Source organism: Trachurus trachurus (genome assembly GCF_905171665.1).
Source record: "Trachurus trachurus genome assembly, chromosome: 8".
Lineage (NCBI taxonomy): Eukaryota > Metazoa > Chordata > Actinopteri > Carangiformes > Carangidae > Trachurus > Trachurus trachurus.
In genome coordinates, this window is record NC_139905.1 from 2,489,360 (window position 1) to 2,506,133 (window position 16,774).

General features: G+C 42.7%; 2 protein-coding genes across 2 annotated transcripts in view; both read right to left on the reverse strand.

The window, feature by feature from the left end:
- The window catches only part of spns1 (SPNS lysolipid transporter 1, lysophospholipid), a 100,567-nt gene that overhangs the window by 63,228 nt on the left and 20,565 nt on the right, over positions 1 to 16,774 (reverse strand). The gene's annotated exons all lie outside the window — the stretch shown is intronic.
- LOC310989786 (uncharacterized protein) lies at positions 236 to 15,883 on the reverse strand (the record flags this gene model as incomplete). The annotated part of the gene is made up of 10 exons (XM_083976935.1): positions 15,679 to 15,883; positions 6,447 to 6,556; positions 4,295 to 4,334; positions 4,149 to 4,177; positions 3,647 to 3,701; positions 2,896 to 2,954; positions 2,771 to 2,803; positions 1,754 to 1,799; positions 1,580 to 1,647; positions 236 to 255 (listed from the first exon to the last, which is right to left on the reverse strand). Exons 2-10 carry the CDS (start codon positions 6,547 to 6,549, stop codon positions 236 to 238), a joined length of 453 nt encoding a protein of 150 aa, XP_083833061.1. The 5' UTR covers positions 6,550 to 6,556; positions 15,679 to 15,883.

Here is a 16,774-nt window from a genome sequence, read left to right on the forward strand (position 1 = left end):
TTGTTATGGTGTTAGTTGTTTATGTGTGTTAAATTGTCTGAACTGTACCAACTGTAACAAGTTGTAAATATTCGCAAAATGCAACAGCTGTGGGTAACGTTAAGCTGGAGATCGTCAGCCTAGGACACCGCACTGTATCGGCAGTAATTCAGTTGACTAAAGGCAGATAAATTAACCCGACAATGACTTCCATCTGACACATTGGTACCGTACGGCGCAGTCCCCCCTCTAACCGCTATGTAGAGATGACGACCGCTGAGGGTGGGAAGTATCCAGCGTTCCACACTCCACTTTTTGACAATTGTGAGTGCACCATCCAGGTACAGTACACTGTAGTTTGACATACTGTACTTATACACTCAAAGTAGTAAGTCTAAGTGTGGAAGTGTGCGAATAGAGACACAGCATCGGTGTCAGAAAGTGAGCTAGCCTGTTAACATGCAAACGACAGTAGAAGAAAAGAGTGATGGGAAATTAAAGAAGTTGCCATGTCACAATTCCGAAATCCCAATAGTCCAAAAATTACCCATTATTCCAAAATCTCAATGTTTCGACATTCCATTGTTCCGACCATATTAAACCCATTGTTCCAATGTCCTGTTTTTCCGAAATCTCAACCCTAACCCTAACCATCAATATCTGATACAAGTGAAAACCTGCGCCCATGCACATTGTACACCAGACAACGTTATTGTGCCCAACCAAACCCTAATCCTAACCATAATCCACATCCCATAACCCACCGGGAGCCGGTCAGCACCGCGGAGAGCTCCCCAAACAACAACCTGGACCCCAGAGTTAATAACAGGAGGTTATGGTGTTTCATTCTCTCCCCTCTATGACGCCTATAGTGTATAATCACATGTCGGAACAACAGGTTTAATATGGTCGGAACAACGGGATGTCGAAACATTGAGATTTCGTAACAATGGGTCATTTTCGGAATGATGGGATGTCGGAATTATGAGCGGACCCCAGTTACAGAAAACAAAAGGATTGCTCTTTTTGCTCAGTGAAGGAATTAAGTTTCTGCTTGGGTTACATGCTGTCATTCCGACATTCCACCATTCCGACATCCCACCATTTAGACATACCACCATTCCGACATACCGCTATTCCGACATGCGAACGTCCCACGCAGCAGAGCGTAGACAGGGACTAGTCTGCTTGTCTAGCCTCTACCTGCTCTTTTTACTAAACTTAACCAACTCCTCTCTCCATTGCCTAAACCCAACCAGTGCAAAATCTTTTGGGGGGGAAAAATACTCTATTAAAGGAATTGTTGGAAAGGCAGGATGTTTAAAAAAAGAAAAGAATACCGTCATTCCGACAATAGGAGACAAAAATTGTCGGAATGACGGGACATTTGATAGAAATTAAGTGTTGCCATTTAGACAATTAGAGGCCTATGTCGGACTGGTGGGATGTTGGAATGGCGGTTCCCCCCTTCTTCCCGCTAGCTGTCAATGCTAATGTTAGCTATGTAGCAATAGCAGGACAACGCAAACAGCCCCTTTGAATAACAAGACAAACTCCAAACTTAACAGCTTGAATCTGCGTTGCTTTTTCCAAACTGTACCTGAACTGGCCGTGGAGGCTCGGCTCACACTCGGCCGAGCCGGAGCTGGGTCGTCAGGTATCACGATGCTGCAGAGAGAAGAGAGACAAGCGGATGAGAAGCAGATTCACTGAAGAACACACAGATGAAGAACGTACCAAAAGCTTCTGCTCGACGGAGACGGAGGAAACCTACATGTATCCAGGATCGTCCACGTCGCTGTCCTGGCGGTCGGGGATGACTGCAGGAAACGACAACAACACAGTCTGAGCTCACAGGATGGTTTCTGTTTGATTCTGTTGCCTCCAATAACTCAGGACCTACGAGTCTCAGTCTAACAAACCAGGATCAGCGAGTCCTTAACCGACCAAGTCCTGGCCTACAAAGTCAAGACCGGCAAGTCCTAATTCTTGGTAATAGAGCGCTGAAGCGGAAGCAGGAAATAACGTCGCCATTGGACCTCAATCCAGAAAAAGTCTCCATGTAAGTGAACGGGAGTCAAAGTTTTATTCCGTGATCCGATTGAATAGTGTGATGATAAAACTCTCTGAGCTCTACCTGTTTAAAACACCATGGTTCATGAAGAGAAACCAGCAGTTTGTTGTAAAACTATTGTAAAATAAAACTCCTTAGAATCCATAACCAGAAAGACTCCAGGTGGCGTAGTGACGTCACCATGGCGACCACATGGCGTCCTTCCTTTACCGTGTCAGTTGGTGACATATTTTTAGTGGGACACCAGATCTGTAGTCCTAGAGCGTCTTCACACTAAATACATTCTTCTGTTGCCGTTTTACAACAAACTGCTGGTTTCTCTTCATGAACCGTGGTGTTTTAAACAGGTAGAGAGGTCAGAGAGTTTTATCATCACACTATTCACTCACATTAGAAATAAAACTTTGACTCCCGTTCACTTACATGGAGACTTTTACCATGGCGACGTTACTTCCTGCTTCCGCTCTCTATGAAGTCCAAACTCCAGACCAGTGAGACAGTGAGAACCGAGGCTACGCTGTCAAAGTCAAGTCGAAAACATCTCAAGTCTTCAGATAATCGACTGAAGTCATCAGATGAGTTCCTCTGTCTCAGGTCTAGAAACGTCCAGTCAACCAGAGCTACAAAGGTCTTTGGAGCAAAATGAGACTTCGCTCATTCATATAAACACATGTGGGTTGTGTGATGAGAGCAGCAGATACAGAAACACGAGCTTACCTTCTGTTGGATTCTCATAACTGGGAAGACTATCTGCAGGAGGGAAAACAACGTGATGTTTATAGAGCGACACCGAAGTGAACAAACTAAGATCAGAGATATGAAAGAGACAGAGGAAGACTGACCGTCGTCTTTTTGGGTGAAGCGCTGTTGACCCGGGATCCTGAGGTCCGACGACGGAGAACTGAGAGTCAACACATCACAGTTATTTCACTTTCACATCAGATCCAATCAACAGTTAAATGTTGGATGACTTTCTGATGACGAGACAAACTCCCTAAAACATTTTAAATGTCATGTACTTTTACTTTTAGTTCTTTGTTATGACAATGATGTGTTTGTATTTTGATGATAATAACATTAAAAGGACAACGAGGAGTTTCCCATGAGTCTCCGCGTGCACGGTGAAATTCTTGGACGAAGATGGACGAAAGCAAAAACATTTGCCAAGAATGTTTTCATTGATCAAGAATGAAAGTTGGAGGTTTGAAGACGATCAGATGCCGTCATAGTTCCGACCATAAACGATACCAACTAGCGATCCGGTGGCGTTATTCCCATGACCCACAGGGCAGCGTCTGGGAAACCAAAACTAGGAAATGCTGGACGAGTCGACCACTAAATAATAATAGCTTATCAAAATAACTATAAAGACAAAACGATATATTTATTGAAAATGGAGCCATTAACAAGTGGTAACGTAGATTCATCCACATTAATATGAGACTTTTTTAGAACCAAAAGGAAACTCCTCGTTGTCCCTTTAATAATAATACATGAATTTAAACACTGTAATAAAGAATGAATGAGACATTCATCTCTGTTGAAGTGTGAGTTTGTGTGTGTGTGTGTGTGTGCTGGTTGACAGCGACTCACACGACTTGAGGTATCAATGGGTGAGAGGCCGAGCGGATGTCACTGAGTTGGTGATCTACAGGTCAGAGAGAGAGACCATCATCATCATCATCATCATCATCATCATCATCATCATCATCATCATCATCATCATAATCATCATCGTTCGTTCATCATTAAAATCTGTTTTAGTTGTTTTAACGTCCAAATCTAAATTCATAAAGTTAAAAACAGAACCTCCTCCATTTTACTGTCCGGTTGTGTTTCATTTTATCTCCATAATGTATCCGTTTTTTCCATTTTGTAAATTTCCTCAGTGATTATTAGTTATTGATCCTGGTTACCATCGATGATCCTACTGTGTTATTCAAACAAGAACCAACAAAGTGTCCAGTTATTAATTAGCAGAAACGAACGTGTTTATACTAAGATGAACTGGGGTCAGAGGTCAAATCTACTGAAGACACACGACCTTCGATAACGTGTAACGTCGGCCATGTTGGCGTCTTGTTGTCAGACTTACGTTGGTGAATGGGTCTGAACTGGGTCGATCTGAGAGAGAGAGAAACAAAAACTAGTTCAGTCGATTCAGAGAAAACTGAGATTAGAGCAGAGGAGAAGAAGAAGAAGAAGAGGAAGAAGAAGAAGAAGAAGAGGCGGTGGACTCACGGGATGTACTCCTCCGATTCATTCGTCTGACTGATGGAGACTGAGGGACGGAGGACACACACACAATACATCATCACATCATTATGACTTATACATGTACGGTGGCCCTGAGGCGCAAATCACAACAGCAAATCAGAAAAAAAGGCTACATGTCCCATGGTTTTAAATACTGTACTTAATGGTGTATATTGTTTATTTATTTATTTTATTTAACCTTTATTTAACCAGGAACAATCCCATTGAGATTCAGAATCTCTTTTACCTGGCCCAGAAAGCAGCACAGTACATCATCCACATCAAATACACATTTGGACAACATCAACAAAACAAACATAAAAACAGCTAAAACAGTAACAGCAAATCACATCATTACAGTATAATAATCACCAGCTGCTCGGTGAGAGAACATGTGCATGCAGCAGTCAAACAGTCCTTGATCCTATAGCTTTAAAATCTTCCATACTTGGGAGATAATCCAATTTTGTACCAAGATGACTCTGTAATTTCTACCAGGACGAGGGTGCGAATGCTTTGAAGGCACTTTCCCCAAAGACAGTCCGCGTACGAGGAATAGTAGATACATTATCAATCAATCTATCGTGCCTGAGACTACAGCGCATTGTGTCTCCTTTAATCTGTTGCTTTTATTTCAGTGTAGGGGGACTATCAATGGAAATTAGCCGTGTGGCTAGAGTTGAGTAGCTACATTCACACTTGGAGTGTTGTTGATGTGCGTTGTCCCTCTTGATCAAATAAAGGAATCGAATAATTGAATTGAAAACACAACAGCAAATCAGTTTGTTTAGTAATTTGCCGTTGTGTTTCCTGTTTTGTTGTTGTGTTTTCTGATTTGCTGTTGTGATTTGCACCTCAGGGCCACCGTAGTTATGACATTGTGTGTGTGTGTGTGTTGACCAGCTGTGTGTGTTTATGATCTCGTCTGACAGTCTGGTTAAAAACCACAGTCATCAAGCGATTACAAAAGTAGAGCAGCTGTTAAACCGTGTGTGTGTGTGTGTGTGTGTGTGTGTGTGTGTGTGTGTGTGTGTGTGTGTGAGAACTTGACTCGTGTGATACTTTATATTAGTGTTTTACTGCAGCGGGTGATGAATCCACTTCCTGTGTGCGTGAACATTTAAACACTGATCACAGAAGAGATTAAAAACTAACACACACACACACACACACACACACACACACACACACACACACACACACACACACACACACACACACACACACACACACACACACACAAAGTTAATGTTCAATGTGAATCAGATAAATTATGGTCTGATCGTTGATTCAGCTTTTCCTGTTTTAACCTCCTGTTGTCCTCCTGCAGGAAGGAAGGAAGGAAGGAAGGAAGGACGGAAGGAAGGAAGGAAGGAAGGAAGGAAGGAAGGAAGGAAGGAAGGAAGGAAGGAAGGAAGGAAGGACGGAAGGAAGAAAGGACGGAAGGAAGGAAGGAAGGAAGGAAGGAAGGAAGGAAGGAAGGAAGGAAGGAAGGAAGGAAGGACGGAAGGACGGAAGGGAGATATGGGAGGAAAGAAGGAAGGGAAAGATAGATGAACAGATTGGGTCAATTGGGTCAAAAAGGAAGGAAGAAGAAGGAAGGACGAAGGAAGGAAGGAAGGATGGAAGGAAAGAAAGATGGAGGGAGGGAACAGATTGGGTCAATTGGATCAAAAGAGGAAGGAGAAGAAGTAAGGACGAAGGGAACGAAGGGAGGAAGGACGGAAGGAAAAAAAATGGAGGGAAGGAACAGATTAGGTCAAGGAAGGAAGCAGAAGGACTGACGAAGGAAGGAAGGAAGGAAGGAAGGAAGGAAGGAAGGAAGGAAGGAAGGAAGGAAGGAAGGAAGGAAGGAAGGGAGGAAGGAAGGAAGGAAGGAAGGAAGGAAGGATTGTGGACAGAAGGAAGGGAGAAAGGAAGGAAAGAAGGAAGGATGGAGGAAGGGAACAGATTGGATCAATTTGACCCAGAAGGACGACAGGAGGGTTAAAAAATGAGACGTGAACGCACTGAAGCTGAGTTTTCCCACCAGCACTGAACGCAGCACTTGTCACATGAACTTCAATACTAATGTAGCCTACATTCAAGTAGTTTCAGCTTGTTTGTTGTTGTTGACACGTGTCCCCCCCCTCCTCACCCATGGGTCCTTTGCTCCAGCAGTTGAGGCAGACGAGGAGCAGCAGCACCAGGGAGACGAGGACGGCGGCCGAGAGAACCACGAGGAACCAGGAGGCGTCCATGGTTCATCTGAGGACGAGACGTTCACTCGTTACACCTTCAACTAGAATTTGTTACGTGTGAATGCCGAAAGCAATCGCTGAATTAGCAAACGCAATTGACAAATCGTGCAAGTAGTGATCAACATGCAAAGGGTAAGATGACCAAGGGAGGAATCGAACCCACAAGCTCATGGTCAGTAGACCTTTAGGATCATCAGCCCAGTGATCTAACCGCTTGACTACAGTCGCATTCAAGTATGAATAGTTGAAAAGAGAAAAGTCCTAGCACCCTTGTTCTCTTTTAGTTTTTTTAGTATGTTTTTTATTTGAACTTGTTTTATGAATATTTTAAACTATTTATTGCACTCCCCGCACTTTCTCTCTTTTCTTTCTTGGATATGTGTGCCAGTGTTGCTACTGTAATGTATGTATTGTGTATGTATGTTTTACAAGTACAAAGCAGCTGTATTATGCCTAAGACGAATTTCCCTCCCGGGACAAATAACGTTTTTATTTGATTTGACATGTCGCAGAAAAGCTGAACGTTTTGATATATTAAAGCAGAAGTAAGTGGTCCGGTCGTTTTCGCTAATGCTGCGTTCCAGGCAGGCTTTTGAAATCGTAAATTACAGCTTCAAGTCACAACTTACGACTTTGTAGCGTTCCAGGCAACCCACTAGTGTTTTTCCGACCTGTTTTACCGGTGAAAGTCACTATAACGGCCACTCGTAACTTCCGACCGGTGAACTCGTACCAGATCGAACTGGTACCACTTCACGGTCGGAAAAATACGAGTTTCCTTGAACGCACCATAACAGTCCTCGTCGCTACGTCACCACATTCACGGCGTTCCTTGGCTGCACACACAGCCCTGCATGCCGTTCTCTCTCCTCATTGGATAAAAACTGTAGGATACGATAAATGTTTTCTCCTGGGCTCAGAGCAGAGCAGAGGGACTGACAGACCCGTGTTTCAGACCAAACACTCTATGTAAGTGATTGCTGTCGGAAGATACAACTATTTAAGACTTATATTAACACAAATATATCACTCACTTCTGCTTTAATTGTTGAAATAGCACAAAGTATGAAGGACTAGTTAATGGACAAAAAAGTGGTGGCTGTAAGAATAATAAGTTTAAACAAAATGGCCGAACTGAACAACAACATTCACACTACTTAGATCGTTTCCTCTTAAAGGTACAGTTCAACATTTAGTCAGATCCTCCTCTCACCATAATCCCTATAGTCATAGCAGTAGGTTCGTTACCTTTAATTGTCGGTGCAAGCTGTTTTTAGAACGGCGGAGCAGAGCCGTGAGCTGCTCAGAGCTACGCTACGGAGGCTCATGGGATTTCTTGGTTTCCCCCATCAAACTCATCAAATACACAATCCAACAACTCCACAACGCTCTGGTGGACAAGTTGTGACCTGCACATTCACCACGCTATGAGATAATAACACAACGTTACCACACAGAGTTGTTTTAGAGGGAAATACAGAGACTGTTGATGAAAAACTGTCCCTGAAGGCAACGTGCATCAGCTGTTTTGCATGAATTTCCCTCTAAAACAACTCTGTCTGGTAACGTTCTGTTATTATTATTATTATCTCAATGCAGCCGGAACTACATTCCAGACACGGCTGCTGGGCGGAGGGATTTCAGAAGAACAAGTAGTTCTGAGTATTTGCTTCATGTGTCGTAATGTTATATAATTATACATGACATGATTATCTCATAGTGTGGTGAATGTGCAGGTCACAACTTGTCCACCAGAGCGTTGTGGAGTTGTTGGATTGTGTATTTGATGAGTTTGATGAGGGAAAGGCAGAAATAACGTGCACATCCGTTGCGTTAGCTGAGCAACTCACGTCTCTGCTCTGCCAATTTCCGAACAGCTTGCACCGACAATTAAAGGTAATGAACCTCATGGCAATAGGCGAATTTGCCAAAATATTGAAATATTCCTTTAACTCAGTGACAGTTTAAAACCTGCGAATGAACGACTGGATAAACAAACAAACTAAAGAATTTCCAGAAACTGATTGACACGTGTTTTTACTTAATAGAATCTGTTCTGCTGCTCATTAATCTGACGACTGGAGTTCATTTAATTGATATTCTGACGGATAAAACCTGAACATGAACCTGAAATAAAGTCCAATCAACAACAGTTCTAATTCAGCTTCAACTCTGTCTGAAAATCCAGCCGACACATAATAATAATAATAATAATATTAATATTAATAATGGTAATGTAATGACGTCAGATGCTCAGATAAGAATCTAAACTGTGACTTTGTGTTTTCACTCAGACTCTGGATGTCTCTCTCTCTGTGGTTTTCCTGCTGCCGAAGTGAACGAGGAAACTTCCACTGGTGAGGCGTTCACTTCACAAACACAAACTCTGAGCATTTATATTTAGAGATATACTTTATCCACAAGAAGATTGATTTCATCTCCTCTCTCGGCTTTTCTCTGGAGCTCTTGTTACAACAGGTCGGTGTCAGCCAATCAGAAGAGAGCAGGAGGCTCTGAGACTCTCTTCTGATTGGCTGACTAGTGTTTTCTAAAGCGATCCAATAAAAAACAGAGTAAATTTCAGAATAAAACGCTCAGAGTAACCAAATCCTGCAAAGTTGTTGTTGGATGGTGTTGTCCAGGTGGTGAGGGGGCGGGGCTTAGTTGTGACATCACAAAGTGACAGGAAGTCCTGACGGCTGGTTTTAAGGCTCAGTTTCTGAATACAGGCTGTGTGCATTTCTCTGTGGACTGAGGCTTTGATACTTTCACAGTATTAATATAGAACCTAGAGCTGCTTTATAATCACACTACACATGGACATCTACCTTTATACTGTATGGAGCTTTAACACAAACATCTACCTTTATACTGTATGGAGCTTTAACACAAACATCTACCTTTATACTGTATGGAGCTTTAATACAAACATCTACCTTTATACTGTATGGAGCTTTAACACAAACATCTACCTTTATACTGTATGGAGCTTTAACACAAACATCTACCTTTATACTGTATGGAGCTTTTTGTATCTGGAGGTTTTTCCTGAGGTGCGAGAAGGCGACAGCTCAGAGATGATGAAAATGAAGATGATGAAGATGAAGATGATGAATATCAGAGGTGAGTCACACAGGAAGTAAAAAACCATTTTCACACGTGGTTCCTCTGACTGGTACCGTTTCTACGCCTCTACAGCTTCAGCTTCAGCTCACGATCAACACACGGATCAACACGCCGTCGGCCATCTTGTGAGGCCTGATGCTGCATGGCTCCATCTTTGGGCTCAAAGGTTTCTAATGACGGCAGCAGCCAATAGGAGTAGCTACAGCGTGACAGGAAGAGAAGAGGACGGCGGCGCTATCAGGGAGTTGTAATCAGGCTGTTAATGCTGCTGCAGCAGCAGCTGGGAAACGGTCCAACTAGCAGCTGATAAACTACTCTGACTTCCTGAAAACTCCCACACACTACTGTCATATTTGCACTGACATAAACCTCATTTCTGTATATGACATATGTGTGTACCTACAAAATAAAAGCACATATGTTAAATTCTACATGGAACCTGTTAGAAATTGGAATATAGTCTGTGTTTATGTTTGTGTAGGTCCATGTTTATGTTGTAGACGTTACATTAATATACAAATATAAATTATACATCATATTTATTAATATATATGCACTTTTTAATCATATTTTATCTTGCAGTAGGTCCTTTTAATCATCTGCCCATGATATGTTACATGTTATCTGGTGTTGTCTATTTGTGTATGTGTTTGAATGTGTGGATCTTCCTGGCTGCAAATCAATTTTCCCTGTTTGGGACAAATAAAGACACTTTGACTTTGATATATATATCCCTAGTGTATAAACAGAGAGATCTGGACACCAGATTAAACCAGATTATACATCAATGAGTTGTATGTGCGCGTACACCAATAAAGATAAAATATAAAATGCTGGCAAAAATATGTTAGACATGTATCTAAATTAACATATTGTTAATAGATGTGGTATAGCCTAGATATTTTCAATATATGAATATAAACAAATGCTACAGTTGGTTTTTGGTTAATATCATTCACTTAGATATTCATATATACAAATGATGTTTATAAATAATAATAATATGGTGACATCACTCTGACACATGAACTTATTATTATTATTTATTGAGGTTATAACATCTGAACAGCTGCTCAGGGGCGTAACTTTGGGTTAAACATTGAGGTGATTAACATCTCTGTGTCCATATAAGGACTTTCTTGTGTATGCGTCCTAATATGAGGAAGAGTGCAAATTCATTAACTTTGATGAAAGGACAAGGCTAATTTACCTCTTTCTTTTTGGCATTCCCATTGATTACAGTCGTAAAAAGGGTAATTCCGTCATTTACCACCATTATTCTTAAAGGCATCAGTTAACCAGGTGATTAACACGTTTATTCTGACAGGACTAATGCTTATTATTAATTTTGGCCATTATAACACCACTTCATCACTGTTGTTTCTTACCAGGCAGATGAACTAATGACACAATTTGTGATTTAGGAAGCTATGACGAGGCTAACAGATATGAACACACCACACCTTGTCATTAATACAATATAAAGACCAAATTTGATTCAGATCGATCAGTTTTATCAATCCTATCAGCATATTTCCTCTGTGGCTCCTCCTCCAGTTTTACCTCCAGACACTAGCGAACTATCAACCAGCTGACTGAAGACAACAATTCAGTTGTTAGCTCAATGATTGGTTTTTCTCCTTTTATGAGAATGACGAACCAACGAACCAACCCTTTAAAATTGTTTCTTGGCCTCGGCCTTGGCCTTCAACCGACCGACCCAAGGAAAGAGTCTTAGCACGTATTCATTTAGAAGAAGTTTAACCGCTGTTGATCAGGGTTCCCAATGGGCCAGTTTGGGTCTCTCTCCTCATTGGATAAAGGTTGTAGGATGCAAGGAAAGTTTTCTCCTGGGCTCAGAGCAGAGCAGAGTGACTGACAGACCCGTGTTTCAGACCAAACACTCTATAGAAGTGATTGCTGTCGGAAGATATAACTATTTAAGACCTATATTAACACAAACATTCTGCTTACTTCTGTTTTAACCAGCACTAGGACTCTGGAGCTGGAGCTAAGGGACACATGGAGCTGAGTTAAAGGTGGAAATCCCAAAGAGTTCCTCTTTAATTCCCCATCAATGACACCCTTGCAGCTGCTAATGCTAACGTTTTGTTATGTACAAAAGGTCGAGGAGAAAATAAACGTTGTAATAAGTGTTTAACATGTGATATAAGACACAAGTTCAACTACAGATGTGAGTTTTCAGTCGTCTTGTCTCATGGTAAATGGTCTGGTTGGTTGACTGGGTGAATGTCTACAGTCATTATGGTTTCTCATAACGGTTCTTACACTTAGGTGTGGAACGATGGAAACTTCTCACCCTCAGTGGTCGACGTCTTGGCTGCGTAGCGGAGTACAGTAAAATATAAATCAACATTCAATGTTTTCTGCCAGTAAGAGGAGCCGGCTGACGTGGCGGTGTAATCTCCACCTCATATTACACATTCAGCCCACACAAGCAAAAAACAAACAAATTTTTTTTGCAGGGACAATGAGGAGTTTGCTTTTGGTTCTAAAAGAAAGTCTCATATTAATGTGGATGAATCTACGTTACCACTTGTTAATGGCTCCATTTAGATAATAAATATATTGTTTTGTCTTTATAGTTATTTTGTTATTATTTAGTGGTCGACTTGCCCAGCATTTCCTAGTTTTGGTTTCCCGGACGCTGCCTGGCGGGTCATGGGAATAACGCCACCGAATCTCCGTTTATGGTCGGAACTACGACGGTATCTGATCATCTTCCAACCTCCGACTTTCATTCTTGATGAATGAAAACATTCTTGGCAAATGTTTTAGGTTTCGTCTGTCTTGCACTGGTCCAAGAATTTCACCGTGCGTGTGGAGGCTCATGGGAAACAAAGGCGTTCATTGTTGCTAATTGAAATGACAAACACAACAAGCCGGTAGATGTGTTAACGGGCGATAATAACGTCCCCCCAAAAAAAGAAGACGTTGGCGACCGTTGTGATCGTTGGTTCCCAGTAAGTTCACAACGACAGGATTCAACTTGAGACACGAACTGTGGAAATTCACGCACTACATTCACATTCTGTGTTATAAACTGTTTTCTTGTCTCTAACAACATCTATTGCACATCTGTCCGTCCTGGGTGAGGGATCCCTCCTCTTTTGCTTACCCTGAGGTTTCTCCGATTTTTCTCTGTTAAAAGTGTTTTCTATGGAGGAAAGGATCATCCCTATGTTCCCCAGGTCCTATGTTCCCTACTTTGTATGGGACCGGGGAACATAGGACCCTTATTCTAAAAAAGGGTCCTATGTTCCCCTCTGTGTCCAGACCGGGGAACATAAAACCCTTTTTTAGAAAAAGGGTCCTATGTTCCCCGCTTTTCCCCCCCTTTTTTGTGACTTTGAGTGAGAAGTGTAATTGTCCCATTGGTTGGGTTTAGGCAATGAAGAAAGGAGTTGGTTAAGTTTAGTAAAAAGACCAGGTAGAGGCTAGACAGGCCAGATACAGTACAGGCCAAAAGTTTGGACACACCTTCTCATTCAATGTGTTTCCTTTATTCTCACTGAAGGCACCAAAACTATGAATGAACACATGTGGAATTAACAAAAAAGTGTGAAATAACTGAAAACACGTCTTTTCTTCTTTGTCTTCTCTTTCTTCTTTTCTTCTTCCTCTCCTTCTTCCTCCTCCTCCTCTATCTCTGACCCCACCAATTCTAGTTTCTTCAGAGTAGCCCCCCTTTGCTCTGATTACTGCTTTGCACACTCTTGGCATTTAATTCTCTTGATGAGCTTCAAGAGGTGAACCTGACCTGAACATGGTTTTCACTTCACAGGTGGTGTTGCCTTGTCAGGGTTCATTAGTGGAATTTCAGTGAGAATCTACAATGTAAATAGTCATGAAAATAAAGGAAATGCATTGAGTGTGTCCAAACTTTTGACCTGTACTGTAGATAGATAGAGAGAGTCCAGGTAAGCAGAGAGAGTCCATCGACCAGCAACAGTGGGGAACATAGGACCCTTTTTCAGAAAAAGGGTCCTATGTTCCCCAGTATGTATTGCGACTGGGGAACATAGGACCCTTGGGGAACATAGGTACGCTCCCGTTTTTCCTCAGTGGATGTGAGGGTCTAAGGACAGAGGATGTTGTTGCCCTTTGAGACAAACTGATGGTAAAATAAAATAAAATTGCCTTGCCTTACAGAAGTAACAACATAGTGTAGATAATAAACTACATGACAGTGAACTGATGGAAGGACTGTCTCTGTCCTGTGTCGTTTAAGTGTTTTTAAATTGGGGTTACAGGCCTCAGTTTGGGACACGGTCTGGGTCGATCTGGGTTTATTCTGTATTTAACGTCTCCGGGTGTTTATGTTATCATTCAACTGATGCTGGAGCAGCAGAAACACTGAGGGAATAAATGAACGAACAGAGTCTAAACCTCTGAGGTTTCACCGGCTCAGAGAGTTTGAAGCGTTCGACCTGTTTCCACTGCGGCTCTGAGGAGAAGACGACTGTTATCTCTGTGATAGCGGCTCTGAAAACTGTCACTTCCTGGAGTCTCTGCAGGTTTGTCTGAGTCCAGGAAGTGACAGCTACATACAAACCTGAGCACGAAGCTGCTGCTGCTGCTGTAATAATCACAGGTTCTTTCTTTTTTTTAACAAAGGAAACGCTGCAGCTTTCTCTCTCCTCGGCCCGGGGTGAAACATGTCAGATTTAAAGTCAAATAACGTTATGTAGAGCTGTGAAATGTGGCTTTCACACCTCAGTTCATGTGTTTGTGCTCATAAATATAAAAACATGTTAGTTAGTGACTGAGGTTGGCTGGGGACTGTTGCTCTCAGGCTAGCACTTTCCCTCTGTTTCCAGTCTTTGTGCTAAGCTAAGCTAAGCTAACAGCTGAGTGGGAACGGCCTTGGAGCAGAAAAGGAGGAAGAAGAAGTTTCAATATCTAGGCTTCTTCTTTTAAACAGATGGAGGTTTAAACAGATAATAGAACAGATTAATAAATGAATAAATTAATCAATGTGTCAGAGTGACGAGACGAACTGGAGCTTCAAACATCATCGATCGTGAGGTTTTTAACATTTATGAATCAATAACAAGTTGAGCTCAGTTCAGATCAAAACATCGGGGAGCATACATCAGTCCGACTGCCCAAAAGTCCGACGGCTCATTTCTCCGACTACCCATTCTACAGTGTTAAGGTTAGGTTTAGGGTAAGGTTAAGGGTTAGGGCTACTTAAGTCGGAGAAATGGGAGGTCGGACTAATGGACGCAAAAATAAAGAAATGTATGGTCGAAGAAATGGGTAGTCGGACAGACGCCATGCGCCCCAAAACATCAGATCCTAAAAGTAAAAACTCAAACTCATCCAGAGATAAACGAAACCTCAGCGTCGTGTTTAACCAGAGATCGTGTTTATACTTTTATACTGTTAGATTTATACTTTTATCTATCTCTATCTTGATATTTTATACTTACAGACTCAGTTAACTGCTTTTATTCTATTGTAGACTTTATGATTCTGTTATTGGGCTTGTTGCACCGCGACCAGAGAAACTGATTTGGTTCCACCTCAAGTTTTAACGACACAACGTTGAAATGACAATAAAGTTTCCTTGAATCCTTGAACCGGAGGTAAAAGTACAAAGTTAGGACTCTCTCAGACTGTTCATTATCTGGACATTAAACATCAAACAGAGTTGGACCCAGGCTGAACTGATGGAGGCTTAAAGACAGACAGAGGCCTCCTCCTCCTCCTCCTCCTCCTCCTCCTCCTCCTCCTCGTTTCCTTCTCTAGTTTCTCTCTACTTTTGTTCTAACAAAGCAAAAAACTACGACTACGACAAAGTTTCTCTCAGTTTCTCTTCGGTCGAGGTCGAAACTCTGTCTCTGGACAAAAGTTTACAGAGTTCAAGTTGACCTTTGACCTGAGATGACACAGAATAAACTCACTGCCGGTCTCTGTCTGTGTGTGCGGTGCTGAACCTGAACCTTAAGGAAGCTGCAGAGACGAACGAGGACTCACCTGCAGCCGAGGACACGCTGGACGGAGGAGGAGGAGGAAGAGGAGGAGGAGGAGGAGGAGAAGAGAGGAAGAGGAGGAGAAGGATTGGTGAAGTTCTTCAGTTCTCCGGTCCACATGAGGCGACTCAGTAACTAACGACCGTCACCAAACATCCGCCATCGTGTCGTTGACTTGACTCTTCTTCTTCAGTCAGTCAGCTCGCACCCTGAACCTCCTCACCTCCCTCCTCTTTCTCTTCCTCCTCTTTCTCCTCCTCCCCTCTGTGACGCGGCAGCAGCCAATCAGCTCGCCTCCTCTCCCGCCACAGATCACAGATCACAGATCAGCTCGTCTCATCTCCAGAGGCGACGGTGGCGACGCCGTGTGAACGAAACACCGACCAGTGACTCACCAACCAACCAACCAACCGAGTGTGTGTGTGTGTGTGAGAGTGTGTGCGTGAGAGTGTGTGTGTGTGTGTGAGAGTGTGTGTGTGTGTGTGTGTGTGTGAGAGTGTGTGAGTGTGTGTGTGGGCTGATGTATCGGCCTCAACTGCAAAACTGCAACTGGAGGCGAAAAAACTGCAGCAGAAGGAGAATAAGAATAAGAAGAATGAGACAGTGATGATGATGATGATGGTGATGATGATGATGATGAAGAGGAAGAGGAAGACGACCTCGACCTCGGCACTTCACACAGAGGTTTTTTTTTCACACCAACACCTCGGACCAATCAGGCGCCGGCGCTGTGACAGCTCGGTGTCAGAGAGTTGCATCGCTGCAGCAACAACCGTCTCTACATCCTCCCACCTACAAACAGGAAACCACAGGGGGGGAGGGGGAGGAGGAGGGAAACTAGTCCTCTATCTCTCTCTCTCTTTCTCTCTCTCCTCGATCGGCCTCGTTTCACAAAACAAGAGAGGAGAGGAGACCCCCCCCCCACAGCCCCCCTCCTCCCTTCATCACCTTTTATCTATCGAGGGGGGAAAACACTTCAGGCTTTTACTTTGAAACATTCAGCTCAACGTGAAACTTTCCTCATTTAGGGGGTTCATTTAAAACAAAAAAACAACCCTAACCCTAATTCCAAGTCGCCGTGGAAACTGACGAGTCGACAG